This window comes from Pelophylax lessonae (genome assembly GCF_965119305.1).
Source record: "Pelophylax lessonae genome assembly, chromosome: 5".
Taxonomy (NCBI): domain Eukaryota; kingdom Metazoa; phylum Chordata; class Amphibia; order Anura; family Ranidae; genus Pelophylax; species Pelophylax lessonae.
This window is the reverse complement of record NC_138772.1, coordinates 390,246,579-390,262,856: the sequence shown is the minus strand read 5'-3', so window position 1 is coordinate 390,262,856 and position 16,278 is coordinate 390,246,579. Positions and strand designations below refer to the sequence as shown.

At 42.2% G+C, this 16,278-nt stretch overlaps 1 protein-coding gene across 13 annotated transcripts in view; it reads right to left on the bottom strand.

Moving 5' to 3' along the window:
• The window catches only part of EPB41L3 (erythrocyte membrane protein band 4.1 like 3), a 294,466-nt gene that overhangs the window by 181,115 nt on the left and 97,073 nt on the right, over positions 1–16,278 (bottom strand). For all 13 annotated transcript variants that reach the window (XM_082259291.1, XM_082259293.1, XM_082259290.1 and 10 more), the window contains exon 3: positions 6,955–7,149. In XM_082259291.1, the coding sequence (XP_082115417.1) occupies positions 6,955–7,149 (195 nt within the window). The remainder of the gene's footprint in view (positions 1–6,954; positions 7,150–16,278) is intronic.

Genomic DNA, 16,278 nt, shown 5'->3' with positions numbered 1-16,278 from the left:
AATTTTTCTAATCTGTATGCTTGTTCCAGATCAGTAACTCGAAGTACTGAAGTCAGACAGCAGGGCAGTGATTATATGTATGTTTTTAAAGTAAGTCCTAACAATGAATCTCTTCTATATGCTCCCTTTTGGTCTGATAAATATACAATTAAAAGTATTTTGTTATATCTGAATGCCAGAAAATTCCCTTGCAGTGGGGCTGCCTGCACTGCAAGGGTTAACTGCGTTTCTGTCTGGGAAATGTGAAAATCACTTACTCATTTCCTAATCCTCCACTCTTCCAGCAAACAGCGCTCCCCACTGCTCCTCACATCCATTGCAGGACTATGAACTCTGCATTGGGTTTTATGACATCAAAGGATGTCACTGAAAAGCAGAGGCTGCATGGACAGGTCAAGAAGCACAGAGCAGTCTTCAAAAGAAGAGGATCAAGTAATCTGGTGCAGCTATGCATGGTAGCCAATCAGCTTCTAACTTTAGCTTGTTCAATTAAGCTTTGACAAAAAACAAAAACATGGAAGCGCATTGGTTTCTATGCAGAGCTGCACCAGATTTTGCACTCTTCGGTTTTAGTAAATCAACCCCATAGTAAATGAGCAGGTAAAGGGTTTGTAACCTTAAATTATGCCTTGCTGCCAGTCCTGCACTGTATAAGTGTTTGTAAGAAACAAAGCCTCTAAATACCTTTTTTGTGAAATATCTTCAGGCTGGTCACATGACTCCTGGCCGCTCTGCTACTACAATCCAGGGCTACAGCAGGAGGAGCCAAGCTCTCCCGCTGACGTCACTTGGGAGTCGCATGATCGCAGAGCTGGTATTACAGCAGCTGGGAGTCACGTGACCTGCCTGAAGCTACTTCACAAAAAAGGTATTTATAGGCCTAATCTCTTACAAACACTTATACAGTGCAGGATGGGAGCTTAAAAGAGGGTCTGGCAGTGACATTTTACTTTTTTATTAACAGCAGTGGGTAGGCAGGGAGAGGAGGGGTTATAGGATGGGGGAAAGCAGAGAGGAGACACAGCGGATGATTGAGGCACGCAGGCAGACCATGGTAGTCAGGGCTCAGCAGCCATGATTACTATGGTCAGGCCAGAGAGGGGGACACAGAAGTGGCAAGATTAGCCAGGTTTTTTACAGTTTCCAGAGGGGCAGGTTAGACAGCACCAGCACTGTGTGGTTTACCCTTCTATGAGGAAACAATATCTCTAAAGTGTGTTACCCTAAAAAAAAAAAAAAATAATAAAGTAGAACTAAAGACAATACTTTTTTCCCCATTTTGGATACAAAAGGGGAGGGTTGTACACGTTTTGCAAACTCATGATTTCCTGCACTGTGCAAAAGCCCATTCTCACAAGATTTGAGGTGGTCAGCCCTCCCAGGATCTCACAAGAAAGCTGACTAAATGTTTCAGCTATTTATTTAAATAGGCGGAAGAGGACTAAAAGATAGAAGCAAGGTAATTTTTCATGAAAGCTTTATTTTAGGCAGGCAAAAAATAGCAATACATTTTAGCAGGTGCTAATGCTATACCCCCTTATAGGATTTACATGCTGTGTCTGTCTCACCATTTCCTTGTTCCTTCTCAGTTCATCATTAGCCTAACTCTAAATTCAATGTCCCTTTAAATAGCTCCTTTGGGCCAAGCTGGCCCAAACAAACAATTTTCTGCCTTAACAGATGCATTTGCTGGGCATGCTGTATTAACTGCTAAGTTACTTACAGTATGCAGCGTTGTGGTCCAGCCCTTCCCACGCTGGAACAAAATTTAGTCAGGCTGAGTGCAGCTCAGCCATTCACTGGAAGCTTTGTATTCTATGAATGAATACAAAGCTTCCTCTGATGGACTGAGGCAGAGATCATGATGTCATCCACCTGCCTTGGCCAATCAGAGGAAGCTTTGTATTGATTCATAACAAAACAAAATAACATACAAAGCTTCCCATGAATGGCTGAACAGTACTGAGCCCAACTCAATTTTGTTTCAGTGTGAGAAGGGAATTCCTATTCCACTGAAGGAACAGTGCTCTATACTGTATGTAACTGAGGCTACAAACCGGTAATACAGTGGGCCCAGCGAGCGCACCTGTAAGTACAGTAAATTGTTTGTTTAGGTAAGTTTGGCACAAACAAACTATTTAAAAAGGACATTAAACATGGAGTTTGGCTTGTTTTTTGGCCATACTTCTTTTTTGGGTTACAGGAGTGTATTTTTTTCTACGCTCTTATTACCCAGAACCAGGGGACAATGAGCTAAAGGCCGCTGTTGGTTGACATCACAGAGCCAGTTCAGGCTGTTGAAGGATCCTCACTTAAAGGTTGGGATCCACCCAGAAGCCTGACCAGCAGCTGGTTCGGCCGTTCCTCCTCCCTCTATAGCCTGAAACTCCAGTGAACACGAGAGGGGTAGAGCAGAGAGCGGTGATGACAGTCACTGACTCTCTGCCCAGTAAAGACCAAAAACTGGTTGATCAGCGGCATGTGATTGCTCAGTTGTCAATCATAAAGCTGGCAGAGGATAGTGGCAGCATCAGATTGATGCTACAGCCATAAAGGCGAGTATATAAATATATATTTTATCCCACACTTCTGAATGTTACTCCAAGGAACCACTGAGTTGAGTTCTGGAACTATATTGCTGGGTTCTCTGAATCTGGTTACAGTTGTATCTATCATCATATCAGTAATTTTGAGACTGCTTTTGAAGTTATCAGGCCCTTTACAAGCTACACTAAGCTGCATGTTAAAACAACTATGATGGGCTCGGCTTGACGTAGCATGGAGTAGGATGCTTGTGTGCAGAGCTCCGCTTGTCTGAACTCCTTTTCTATTGATCCTTTGACCATAGGATCTCCTAACTGGTCTTGTTTCACTCCTCGTGGGTCCCAAGTCCAGCCTTGACATGTCCCGGCCAAATTAAGTTATGGACACCGGCTTTAAACTAGATCATTTCCACCGACAGGATTAAGACACCCCTTGAGGAAATGGCAGTGCCTCGGCCAGGGAGACAAAGTTGGTTGGAAGCGATACAGTAAAGGTGCTTGAAGCTATTGCGTCCTGTCAAACTAGGCCAGCTACAAAAATAAAGGGAGTGAAGGTGGACATATAACTTATTCGTCAAGATTTACAAAAACTCTGGGAACATATTTTAATGCACAGTGAACCCCAACTTAGATGCTCCCTGTTCATCCCAATCTGCGAATGGGCAGTGGAGCAGTCGAATGGCAGGATCTCCCCTGCCCAGTCACAGAATGTAATGCATTGTAGGAAAGTAGTAGGGTTAGTTCCCTGAATGGTATAATGAAGGTGTGAACAGAGTGCAGCATGGCATGGCAGGCAGTAAACACACAGAGTCCAAGTGAGACAATAGCAATATATTGTAGAAAGATCCAACACAAAAACAAATAGGCCCAGCGGGTAGGCATGATCCTCTGGAGCCACTTACAAACTGTAACAGCAGTCTGTAAACTTGAAAGATGCAGACATCATCTACTATGAGGAGCAGAATGTGGTCTGGCCGGTCCCCACCCAAAGGGGAGGCTGCTTGGAGCCACTCACATAAGAGATGCCAAACCCAGCAGCCAAAGTCTTACATAGACTCTGCCTGATCTAAGATGGCCACTGAAGTGACATGGGGCGCCAGAATCCAACCGGACAGCTATCTCCTTGTGACAACAGGAAGTCAAAAAAGAACCAAATTTGTCACAACTTCATTCCCCTTCTGCATTGTTACTTCGGTCGGTTGCTACCTGCAGTGAAGAATACAGACTGCACCTGCCTAAAAATGGTAGGGGGCGGTAGCACAACTGTTTTCTGTAGCAGTGGCTGCAGTTAACACTCAGCACTGGAAATTAGCTGGTGGCAACAGTATCCAACAGCTGTGAAGAGGCACAAAAGGGATGATTCTATAAGTTCCTGCCCGACACCATCTTGCATTCCATGCTGTTTAACATCTCGGTTGCTCACTTCCTGCTATCCCGGCTCCTGCCTTCCTACCATCTGGACAAAGACACATACACGCCAACTATGGGGGACCCCCCCCCACCCAGCCATAGATGTTTTCTACATGCCAGTTTTTATCCACAGAAAAGCGAGTTGCTGTTTTACCATGTTTTTTTAAATAAAAATAGGGTAATCCAACTGCTGCACCCTCCTGTGTTTTCATTACATGTTCAAAGAGTCCTAGCTTCGCTCTGAAGGGTGCTGCGTCCAATCATCCATTTTCCATTTTTACCTTCTGAATCCAGTTGGACTTTTATGGACTGTTTATTAGTTCCTTCTAGTTTGTTTTACTCCTCCAGGGCAATTTTTCAATGTGTTTGTTTTTGACAGAAGTAACATCCTATATTTTATGGGATACGCATTACACATTAATAAAATGAATGGTGCTGTATCTCAGAAAAAAAAAAAAAATTATCGGCTTTAAAAGATGAAAGGAAAATAAAACACAACCAATAATATTGTTCTTTGCTTGTGAACCCTTTAAAAAAAAAATTGAAAGCCAGATATTTGGCTTTTCCTAGACAGGAGTCAGGCATGGACCACCTCCACACTTGCTTAGTACAGGTATGCTTTAAACAGATATACAGTACATGACACTGGAATCAGTTATTACATCCCATCCTAAGCACGTTACAATAATTTTCTTTACATGCTCTACTTAACATAACTGGTAATGAAGGTGATAAATTCCCTTTAATCCATTCAGCTGCCAGCTCATACCTTATAATTGTGCACTGAGTCATCCTGCTACTGCAAAAAGCCCATGGCTTGTAAGTAATTTGCAAGGAGGAAAATGGTATAGTAAAATCCCTAACATACAGCCAGCACACTGTATTATACAGCCATCTGGTACTGCCAGTTGCAATGTAGCAGGGAAAAGGGCGTGCCGCCACATGCATCATGCTGACTGCTGTCAAAGGGAAGGCTGAGCTGGCAGAGAAACAGAAAGATGATGGTATAAAAGCACTCAGCTGTATCCTCTAGCAAGCTTTTAGAATTCAACTTCAAGTGTATCTAAACCAAAATGATTTTAAAAACTTACATTTTAACACAGTAGGAAAGGGTTAAATCTTACCCCCCCCCCCCCATTTGCGTCCTTTTGCAGAGATATCCTATCACTTACTGTCCCATGGTTAAATCAGAAGGTAAAGCAATCCTCTTAGGGCCCATTCACACCAGGTGCGGTGGCACTGCATTGTGCGGCTATTCTAGTGCAATTCAACCAGAAGACAAGGCAACATGCCTTGTCTCCTATGTGGCCTGTTCACACCACTGCATTGCAGTGGTGTGCACTGAAAATAAGAATGGCAATGCAGTACAGTGCGGGGCAAATAATTGCATGGAGAGGCTGAATCTCCACAGTAGAAACACAGAAAAAAAGACTTGACAAGTTTGATAACCCTTCCTTACCCAAAAATACAAAAAAAAAAAAAAAAATGTCTTTAGATCATTTAAAACAAACCCTGTAACCCCGGGAAAATGTGTTTTGTTTTTTTTTAAGAATGAGGGAAAGAGTAAGGAAAGAGTGAAACGGGTTTGATCTTATTAAACATGAGCATGCTGAAAAAAGGACTCTAGGGAGTGGAGGTTGCCAGTTTTGCATTTTAAAGGCCAACCTCTTTTACGATATGACAGTCAAATTTAGGGTGTAACATGTAAGATCGTGCCAAGTGCATCCCCTCTCCTGCCCCCCCCCCCCTTCTCCACAAAAATCATGAGGTTCTTCTCACCTTTGTGGAAATTGTACAGCTGTGCATGGCTGCACTGCTGTGTCATTCATTCACAGAGATCTGCCAACAAATAGACCACCACACTAGTAGACTGCTCATACCTGCAACCCTGTAACCAAAGGTCCATACTGCAGAGCCTGTGCATTGCACCCAACAATCCACTGATCATGGCTGCAGTGCTTCAAAGGCTGGATGCCAGGAAATAATAAATTATTCTCCCCCTCCCCATATAATAATTCTGTGTAAAAGGGATTGGGGTGTATTGGAGCTACTGAATCCTGTAATGATCACACAGCATAGATCTACACCTAAGCTACTTTGAATTCCAGATCTAAGTTGTCTATATTATAAGTGTATGCACTTGTACAGTATATGCATGCATGCAAATGAACATGGTAAATGTTCCTTGTTTGAGGCTGCAGGTCTGCAAATGGTGTTGAATATTTGGTCATGATCAATGGTGTCCTGCTGAGAAATACAGGCAGATGCTTAACCATCATGCCATACCATCAGAGAGGCATGTGATTGACCCCAAATTTATTCTGCAGCAGGGCAATGACCCCAAACATACAGCTTGTCATTAAGAACTATCTTCAGTGTAAAGGACAAGAAGTCCTGAAAGTGATGGTTTGGCACCACAGAGCCCCGATCTCAAAATCATCCAGTCTGTCAGGGATGACATGAAGAGACAGAAGATCTGTGGCTAGTTCTCCAAGATGTTTGAAACAATCTACCTCCAGAGTTCCTTTATAAACTGTGTGCAAGTGTACCTGGAAGAATTAATGCTGGTTTGAAGCCAAAGGGTGGTCACATCAAATATCTGCCTGAAGTTTGCATGTTCTATATGTGCCTGCCTGGGTTTCCTCCCACACTCCAAAGATAGGTAAATTGGCCCCTGTCAGCCCCTGTCTATAATGGCCCTGGTTTATGTGTGCATGAAGCTCCTTGAGGGCTGGGACTGAATACGCTATATATATATATATTATATATATATATATGAAATGCTACATAAATTGTCTGCACTATATAAATACTTTAATTAAAATATATTTTAGGTTTCCAAACATTGAATGCGTTGACATTTACACGATGAAGTAGACCATATGTTTGCCTGCAATGCTCCACTGCACAGAAAATTTCTGTGCATATGCCCTCTAATTCATTGAGTCACTTTAGCCCAACCAAAATAGGCAGCAGTAATAATGACCTACATATAACTTACCTCTACATCGCAGGTATATTCAGAGCCATCCAGGAGGGTGACTTTAGCCTGCATGTTTTTAGGCCTTTTCGCAGATTTTAGAGGGGATTTGGAAAGTTTACTGGATGCCGATTTCTGAGAGACTTTGTCGTCTTCAAGTTGTTGATAGTCGAGCTGTTTTGCAGCAGCTTCTTTATACCACTCTTTGTCTGAGTTCTGTAAAGAGAAAATTACTAGATCAGGTTTCGTTCAGATGGCGTGGAGTCATTCATAGTCTTGGTACAGGTGTCACAGACACCACCTATTGCTAAAACTTCCAGGCCTTTCAACCTAAGAGCTGTACCTTGCAGACGTGCACATGCTGGGCTAAACAATACAAGCACGCCAACAGAACACAACCAAAAAACCTGTTCCGCAGGACAAATAAGCAAACAATACACACAATACCTGGCTAAAATAAAATGTGGTAGTAGTTTAAAACTTAGGATGCACATATAAATTTCAATTTCTTTGGTTGTAATGTGCAAGTATACTCATTGTATATTTCTAGTTATTCCTCTTGCACACTGGAAATTTAGCCCTGGTACATGAGGCCCTGATGTTTAGCTTCAGCTGGAGGGTACAGTCACACTGCCCAGCCCCGCTGCTGGCAGCCTATCAAATGCAGAATGTGACAGCTGCTGCGGGCGAATGGGGCTGGGTGGTACACTAAGTGGTATTTCCGTCTGGGTCCCTATGCACCTAAAAGAAAATGCCTAGGACACAGACTTCTTGCGTCCCAGGCATTCGTCTATATAGGAATACTATCCTAAACACACATACCGCTAGGCACACTGCCCAGCCTTGGCCACCCTCAAAAAAAAAGAATATCTAGTACCTTTTACCAAGTAAAAACAAGAGCACACCATTTTTTGTCAAACTTTTTCCCCTAAAGCTGGCAATACATTCATGGAATTTCATTTGAAATCTTTAAAGCGGTATTAAACCCAAAACAAAAAATGTAAAATATTGCAGTTTACCAATCCTAAGAAGCTGTGGTTGCAAGGGTTTTTTTTCCCTCCCTTTTCGCCTGGTAATCTTGCCAGTAACCCCTTAGAGTGCCCCCACTATGAATAAATGAAAAGAGGGGGCACAGCGGACCGCAGCATTGTCCGTGTGTGTTTGTGTGTGAGTGGCTGTGGATGGGTGGTGGTGGGGGTGTGTAAGTGGGTGGAGTTTTATATGTACTAGCAAGAATTAAATAAACTAACAAATTGAAGCCAAACATCCAGCTCACACTTTATAATCAGTTAAAGCAAACTGTTTTCCCTTTTAGGATATCCTGTAGGTTTTACATTGATAGATAAAAGTTGATCATTGTAATCACCGCTGCCAGTGTGTTAAAAGTTCTTGATCATCCATGCAAACGGATTCAGTACATCTAGAAGAGAGCTTGTTTTTTTAGGAAATCAACAGACTTACTGGTGGGATCGCCAGATGAAAATAGAAGATAGAAAGCCTAAAAAAGAAAACCAATGCAGCCATCACATCTAAGAATTGGTAAGCTGCAATAAAGGTTTGCTCTTGGGTTTAATGCTACTTTAGGTTTAAGAATGTTCATTTGATTTTGTAAATATTACTGGGGTCAGATCCACGTTCGGTCAAAGAAGGATGCTAAATTTTTCTTAAATTCATTTTCAACAGTGTGTAGTTTTTGTTCAGTAAAACCCATTCATTCCAAAGTTAATTGTTAAAAGTAAAATTACATTTTGAAGTATCTTCAAATGACATTTATCAAGTCTTCGAATGTACTGAGAGTTTTCATACGCATGTTCATTCAAAAATATTCTAGTGTATGGCCAGCTTTAGGGCTCTTTCACACGGGCGTTCCTTTTTTTTTGCCCGATCAGGTCCTTTTTTTTTTAACGGACACGGATGACACTTGTGTCATCCGGTCCGTATGTCCGTTTTTCATCCCATCCGTTTGCGGATGAAAAACGGACATAATGTATCTCTATGTAAATACGGATGTCTGCGGATGACACCACTGACATCCGTTTTTGCTTCAGTTCCGTTTTTTGAAAGGAAGAAAAAATAGGGTTCTCCTCCGTTCAAAAAAACTGAACTGAACTGACAAAAAACGGATGTCAGAGGATGATCATCCGATGACATCCGTATTTACATAGAGATACATTATGTCTGTTTTTCATCCGCAAACGGATGAGATGAAAAACGGACATACGGAACGCCCGTGTGAAAGAGCCCTAAATTTATTCCCGTTTACTCCCCCTGTACTGTGCAGATCCTGTGGACTCTTGTGCAACAATTTATTTGGTTCAAAAGTTTGAATAAAGATAAACAAGCAAACATTAATGTACATTGATAACCTTACTTGCATTACATAAAATCTGTATCATAACACCAAGCAAAAGGTTAACAGTGATACTGTATTACAGAGACTCTGCAGTTTGGACTACAAAAGGTAATCTTTTGCTACTACGATTTAGACACTTGCTGACAATCATCTCATTAGTACATTGATTTCTGCGAGTAGCAAACGAGGTGACTGCTGGCAAGCAGTTAAACCTCTTAATAGGAAGAGATTAAAAAAGAGTTGTTGTAGCCCTAGCCTAAATAAGTCACACTAGACTTGTTAAACTTTTATTCAACCCTCTGGAGGACCAAATGCATGTAGCACTTGGTCCCGTTGGAACCTGTCCTGATGTTGCCAAGCAGCGTGGTCCTACACTTTTGTCTCCACATTGCCCGATAACACTTCTAGGAAGGAGACAGATTTGTAAATGATAGCTCTGGTCTCTGGCAGCAGCTCTGGAGACTAGCTCTGCCATTCACAAAAGGTCACACAAAAACAAAAGAAACAACAGCTCAACCCCAGAGAGTGTAGCATTTAGGAAATAACAATGAAAATGATGCAATAAACTACAAATGATATAGAACAGGTGAAAAACCAATCAATTGGGTGAGTGGTCCTTGCGATCTAAAAAAGGACTGGGAATGACAAAGGGACACGTTAGACAGTTGTATTCCTTACATTTAAACTTGCCCCTAAAAGAAGGATTATAGCCAAAGCTTTTTTTGGCTATACCTCTCCTATGAATCACAGAAGTGCAGTTAGCTCTGCAATCCTGTAACCCATTCCAGGCTCTAAAGAGATCCTGGCCATATAGTCGGGATCCTCCCAGAAGCCTGGACCAACAGCTGGCTCAGCCTTTCAGCAAGCCACTGAGAGCCTGAGCCAGCTGCTTTCTGCTACCTCCACAGCCCAGCACTGCAGTGAGTACTGGAGGGGCAGATCAGAGAGCCGGTGACTGAAAGTCATCAGCTCTCTGCAGGCTGAGGACCGAGAGCTCAGCAGCATTTGATCGCTCAGTTTTTGGTCTTAGAGGTGGCAGGGAACAGCTGCAGCCATCAAGGGGAGTATGATTTTTTTAATTTTTTTTTAAAAAGCCATACTTCTCATTTAAGTGCCAAAAAGTTACAGTAGGTATATTTCTAACAGAGGCTACATTCCCCTCTTCTAGTTTACTTGGAGCGATAAGGCTCATCACACTTGTCTACTTTCTGAATACCACTTTGGGACATTCTGGGTTGAAATGTATCCCTGGTTCTACAGCACATGTGCCTTACAGGCTTCCAGTTACAGGTTTGTACACAGCTTGCAGTTCCAGAGACAGCAGCTTATTCCCTCTCCAGCAGACTTCATCCTCAGACGGTGGTTTTCTTCCTGCCACTCAGACATTCCTGGTCCCCAGTCAACCATGATGCTTAGCACATACGCTTATTTTTTTGAGTAAACTTTTACTTTTCATTAAATTATTTCTTAAATGCTACACTATGGGGTTGCGCTATTGTTTGTGTTTTTTTTTCCAGTGACTGGAATATGAGCGCCCTCTCTGGTCTTCAAGCTGCACCTCTTTAGTTATAGCAGCCATAGTGTGGTCTATCCTACACAAGCTTTCATTACTGGTCTATGTACACATATTTATATATCATTACAGTAATCCCCCGCTCCATCGCGGTTCAGTTTTTGCGGTCCCGGTAATTTGCGTTTTTTTTTTTGTAATGTTATTTTACTATATAAATCATTAAAAATGAAATATTTTTGTGTTTTTCATAGCTCTTGCTATGTCTCTCAGTATCTTTTATGTGTTTAAATGAGTTTCTATTGTTTTAAAAGTGTGTTTAAAGACCTTAAAATGCTTTTACACGTACAGTGACAGTAAAAAAATCATGCCTACAATGCATTTTAATAGGGTTTTTCCATTTCGCGGAATTTCACTTTTCGCGGCTGGGTCCGGAACGTAACCCCCGCAATGGAGGGGGGTTTACTGTAATCTTTATTTTTTTATTTTAAACAATTTCTCTACTTATCTCTTATGATCTATCCATTTGGTTGGCTTTTCATACTCACCATCTACGCTGAGCTAGGTTTATCAGGCCAAAGCGCTCATTCATTCACATATTTTTTCCAAAAATGTCACACAGCTGCTGCAGTACTGTGCTCGTATCTGTCGCTGCTTGTAAATTCACAGCCCCAGCAAATTGATCACACACCCTAGATGCACGAATGATGTTTTATGTTTTTGAATGAACAATCAGTGCTGCGGGGCCATGTCTTACACTGCACTGGTCCCAAAAGCACTGATTGCTTATTCATGAAAGTCAAAGCTCACTCAGTGTTAAAGGACATGTAAGCGTACACACACCATCAGACAAGTCACAGCTGATATTTTTCAATTATGATTGAATTAAAACCACTGTCCAGGCAACACTGATGGTTCATTCTTAAATAAGAAAAAAAAAAAAAACAACAACTTAGGAGCTGGGTGGGGCCTTTTTGGGTAATGGCTGCATCTCCCCCCCCCCCCCCGTTACGCCTATAATTTGGGCTGACATATGGGGAGGAGCTACAGCAAGCAAAAGCGGGGCTTTTAATCCCCATAGGGATTCAAGCATGACCAATTGCTATATGCACGTTGTCCCCTTCAGAATTAAGTGTAAATTTAAGTAAAAACTCTCACTGAATTATTATCACCTATCTCCTGAGTATGGGACACATACACACATCCTTCCCAATCTCAAAAACTGCAGGGAACGAAGGCCTGACCAAGTACCCTGACAGTCTGATTAGCTTCATGCTATAATCCAGTCTTAGAAAGTCAACAATTAGGATTTTTGGGAATCTCCAGTGGTGCATTGTGGAACTGGGTGGGTGTCTGCTGTACAGAATCTGCATTAGTTTGCTTGAGCATTGTAGGTTAGCCCACTCACTTTCATGAAGCAAAAAAAAAAAGAAAAAATTTGGACAGGGTATATAGCATGATAATGGTTAAAACCCCTGAAGTGAGAGAAAATCTTTCCAAAGTAAAAACACCACCTCAAAGGCAGTAGTCACCTGAACAAGTGTCCCCATTGGAAGATTTCCCCTATGGGTTTGATCTGCTAACCACAACATTTTGGATTTACTATCACTTTCTGTCCTAGTGATAAGGGTCATGACAATTATAGAAGATAATGCTTCCCAGCAGAGGCACCAGCAGCATTACATGACTGAGGTTCCAACTATTCCCTACTCAATGCAACTCCAAAAAGAACCTGACTTTAGCCGTTCCCTAATGCGAACCTGCTACTACAGGTAAAAATAAAAAAAAAATAATAGAAGCAGCCTGTAAAAATAGAGGTATAATGTATAACTTTCTAGTGGGCACGGGGTCAAAGTTTTGCCCTCTTAAAAAGCTGTGGGAACCACTGGTATTGGGCACTTTCTAATGTGGTGAATACCTGGTCTCCCGCTAGACTGTGGAATCTCCTGTTGGTAGCTGCGTCACAACTGCTTTCTGTAGTAGGGACTACTACACTACTACAGGAGTAGTAGTGTACTGGAGGACCAGGCATACAACAGACCTACGTGTCTAGTACCAGCAGAGCTCATAGGTCTTCCAAACAGTGACTATTGTCCTCATCCCCCACCAGAAAGGTAAATAGTAAAGATGAACTCAAGGCACACTGACGGGAGTTACTTTGGGCGGGGGGGCTTGTGGAAGCCAGATTACCTCAGAGAGGTCTGGAAGCTCCTTGTCCAGCTTCCCTGGCCCCTCTTATGGGTAAGTTAGGGATAGACCGATATGGTTTTTTCAGGGCCAATACCGATATTTTGGTCACAACGTATCGGTATCGGCCTATATGGGCCGATATTTTGTACATTTAAAGTTTTGAAAAATAAGGACAAATTTTGACACAAATCTGGTACTGAACATGGTTATTTTTGTTTAATGCTTAATGGCTGACTGGCTTGCTGGCACCCTGTGGTGGCTGGCTATCTGGCACCCTGTGGGTGGGTGGCTGGCTATCTGGCACCCTGTGGGTGGGTGGCTGGCTGGTACAGGGCCTGCGGGTGGCAGGCTGGTACAGGGCCTGCGGGTGGCAGGCTGGTACAGGGCCTGCGGGTGGCAGGCTGGTACAGGGCCTGCGGGTGGCTGGCTGGCTTGCTGGTACAGTAGCTGTGGCTGGCTGGTACAAGGCCTGTGGATGTGTGTGGCTGGCACCGGGCTGCTGTGGGTGGGTGTATGGCTGTGACACACTCCCGCGAGACTAGTCCCGACTCCAGACGAGGCTGTCCAAGGTGAGGGAGGTGGCCTAAGAAGGCAGAACGAAGTCACAAAAATATCGGCAATATAGACCAGTTCCGGGGCCGATACCGATATATCGGGGAAAGTGCATATCGGCCCCCGATATAGCAGCCTTGCCGATAATCGATCTATCCCTAGTGTAAGTCACCCTGTGTCTATTAGGGGCACAGTGTGACCGAGAACCCCAGTCGGGTACCCTGATTATCCTGGGTTCTATTAGGTGTGGTTTGTGTTGAAAGAATGAAGGGGCTCTTTCACTTAGGACAGTAATATTTATGAACAATATCCCTCAAGAAATAGGTTATGACACATTGGTTCGACCTTTTCAGGCTGCTTGTAGGAGTTTATCTCATAGACCATTGTTAGATAGTTTGATTTGGGGTGGGGTTTGTCCCAGAGTGTATATGCCTTTGTGCTGGTGTTTGAATAAACAGTCTTAAGCTTCTTACCACCCTACACCAATGTCTCGACAAGTGACTAGGTGGGCTAAGGGATCTTGGTTCGTGCTAGTACCAGCCAAGGGAAGCTTAAACAGTGGACATACTCTTGAGTACAGATTTTTTTAGTGTAGCAATAGGGTCACCTAAAGTGATATTAATAAAAGGAGATGTATGGTGGTTACGAAAAAAATAAACCTTCATTCTTCAATGCTGCAGCAGTCCCCCACCGACTAAGACTGAGAAATGAGTAATCTCATGACCACTGATTGCTTAGCTCTTCGTCTGCTCAGTGCTGAGGGCAATGACTGTCAGTCACCACTCTCTGTTCTGCCCCTCCAGTGCTCACTGGAGCCCTGGGCTGGAGAAGGGGTGGGGGCAGCTGACAACTTCTCAGCTGAGCACTGAGAGCTGGAGCCAGCTGTCAATTAGGCACCTGGGTGGATCCCAACAGTGTGGTCAGGATATTTCTAGAGCCTGGAGCGACTTTAATGCGTCAGCCAACAGCAGGTTTTAGTCCTCTGCTGGCTGCATCTTGGTCACAGGGGACCACAAGTGCACTCCAGAGAACCAAAAAAGTAGTATTGCCAAAAAGAAAAAAAAAAAAAAGTTTAAACCAAAGAACAAAAGGGTGTAATATATTGCAGCGTACCAATTCTTATATGTGGTGACTGCAAACATTTTTTCCCATTTTTTCCTCCCCTTTATTGTCACCTGGTGATCTAGTCAGTAACTAATACTTTATGTCCTTTAAGAGACCAAGCTGTAGAGAAAATGGTCAGTTTCTAAGGCTGATATTGTTGCTCTTCCATTGGCCTGTAGACACCCTAAGACAGGAATTTACTGGCTAGATCACTAGGTGAAAATAAAGGGGAAAAAATCCTAAGGAAAGAAGATAAATGCAGCTACCACATTTAAGGATTGGGAAGCTGCATTACAGTTTTGTTTTTGGATTTATTAAAACACTGTAATGACTATTGTCTCCTTGCAAAAAAAAGTTTTCTTTTCTTAGACAAAAGTGAACTTATTCTGATTTTCTGAAGCATTTCTGTGTGTTCTAAATTACCCTCACTTTTAGCATTAGCAGAATTCTAAAACCACTTTCATCTAATGTCTAAACTCCAAACTGTTATGATGTATCAGTGAAAACCTGAGGCTAAAAACTAAAAATAACTATATCTCTATGCTTATCCACAATATTACAAAGAGATGAAGAATCAAAGCAGCTGATGAAGGATTATGATCACAATAATTTAAAGCAATTCTGTTTCATTTGAAAGAAGACTGAAGTGTGGTAGAGCAGGTTATACAATGTAAAAATCACTTTTCATTATGTGGTGTCTTTTGATCGAGGTCTAGAAGCTTGCACATTCATCTAACAAAACCATGGGTAAGTTAACTCCCAAATCTGCCTAGTCTATAGTATGGTAATTAGATATTTTGCTTCTTCAAAGACAGACTGATGTGGTTCCATACACCGCTGAAAGCAATGAGAAAATCGGTTGGTTTTTTACAATTATGGTAAATAGTTAAGTTTTACATTTTAAGCAATCAACGGTAAATATTTATCAATCCTTTACCAAACCCTAAAATATTTTCCATAAGTTGGTTATAACTTGTACCTACAGCAGGTATCTGCATGGTTCACTTCCATCACAGATCAAAAAAAAAGAAGTTTATTCCGTATCTAGGACTGCTAGCTAAATCTCTAGGTTGCCAGTATCCAGAAGCTACTGAAGCTTGGTAGAATGAAGGTCACTGGTAGCCGTTTACACCAACATAGAAAGGGTGATAGTAGCAAAACAAAAAAGGCCACTAACCAAGTCTTTAAATGAAAGCTGCCACTAAACATCTCTCCTAGCACACCTCATCTCTACTAGCACATTGGCTGGCTGTCATGTCAATACAATGGCATTACTACTTCTGAGGCACCAAAACTAGGCCACTTTGACAAATGTCCTTACAAGGCACTTTGGTTGTTATTGGAGATCCCAGAGCCATTTCTTTCTCCATATATGTGGCAATGACACTACTTTCAATCATAGCAAACGAAACCTTTGAACCAACAATCTTTGTATTTAAATATATAACTTTGTATAACTAGCATGTTGTATCATCCTGAGTTACTGAGTGTGTTTAGATCGGTATATACTTACCTAAAACTGTGCTAATGCTTTAGTAATATAAATTTAGCAGCAAAGTTTGCATATTGTACATACTGTAAGCAGGACAACATTTTGATTCTTTTCTCACAACTGGGACTGCTGTATTATTATAGG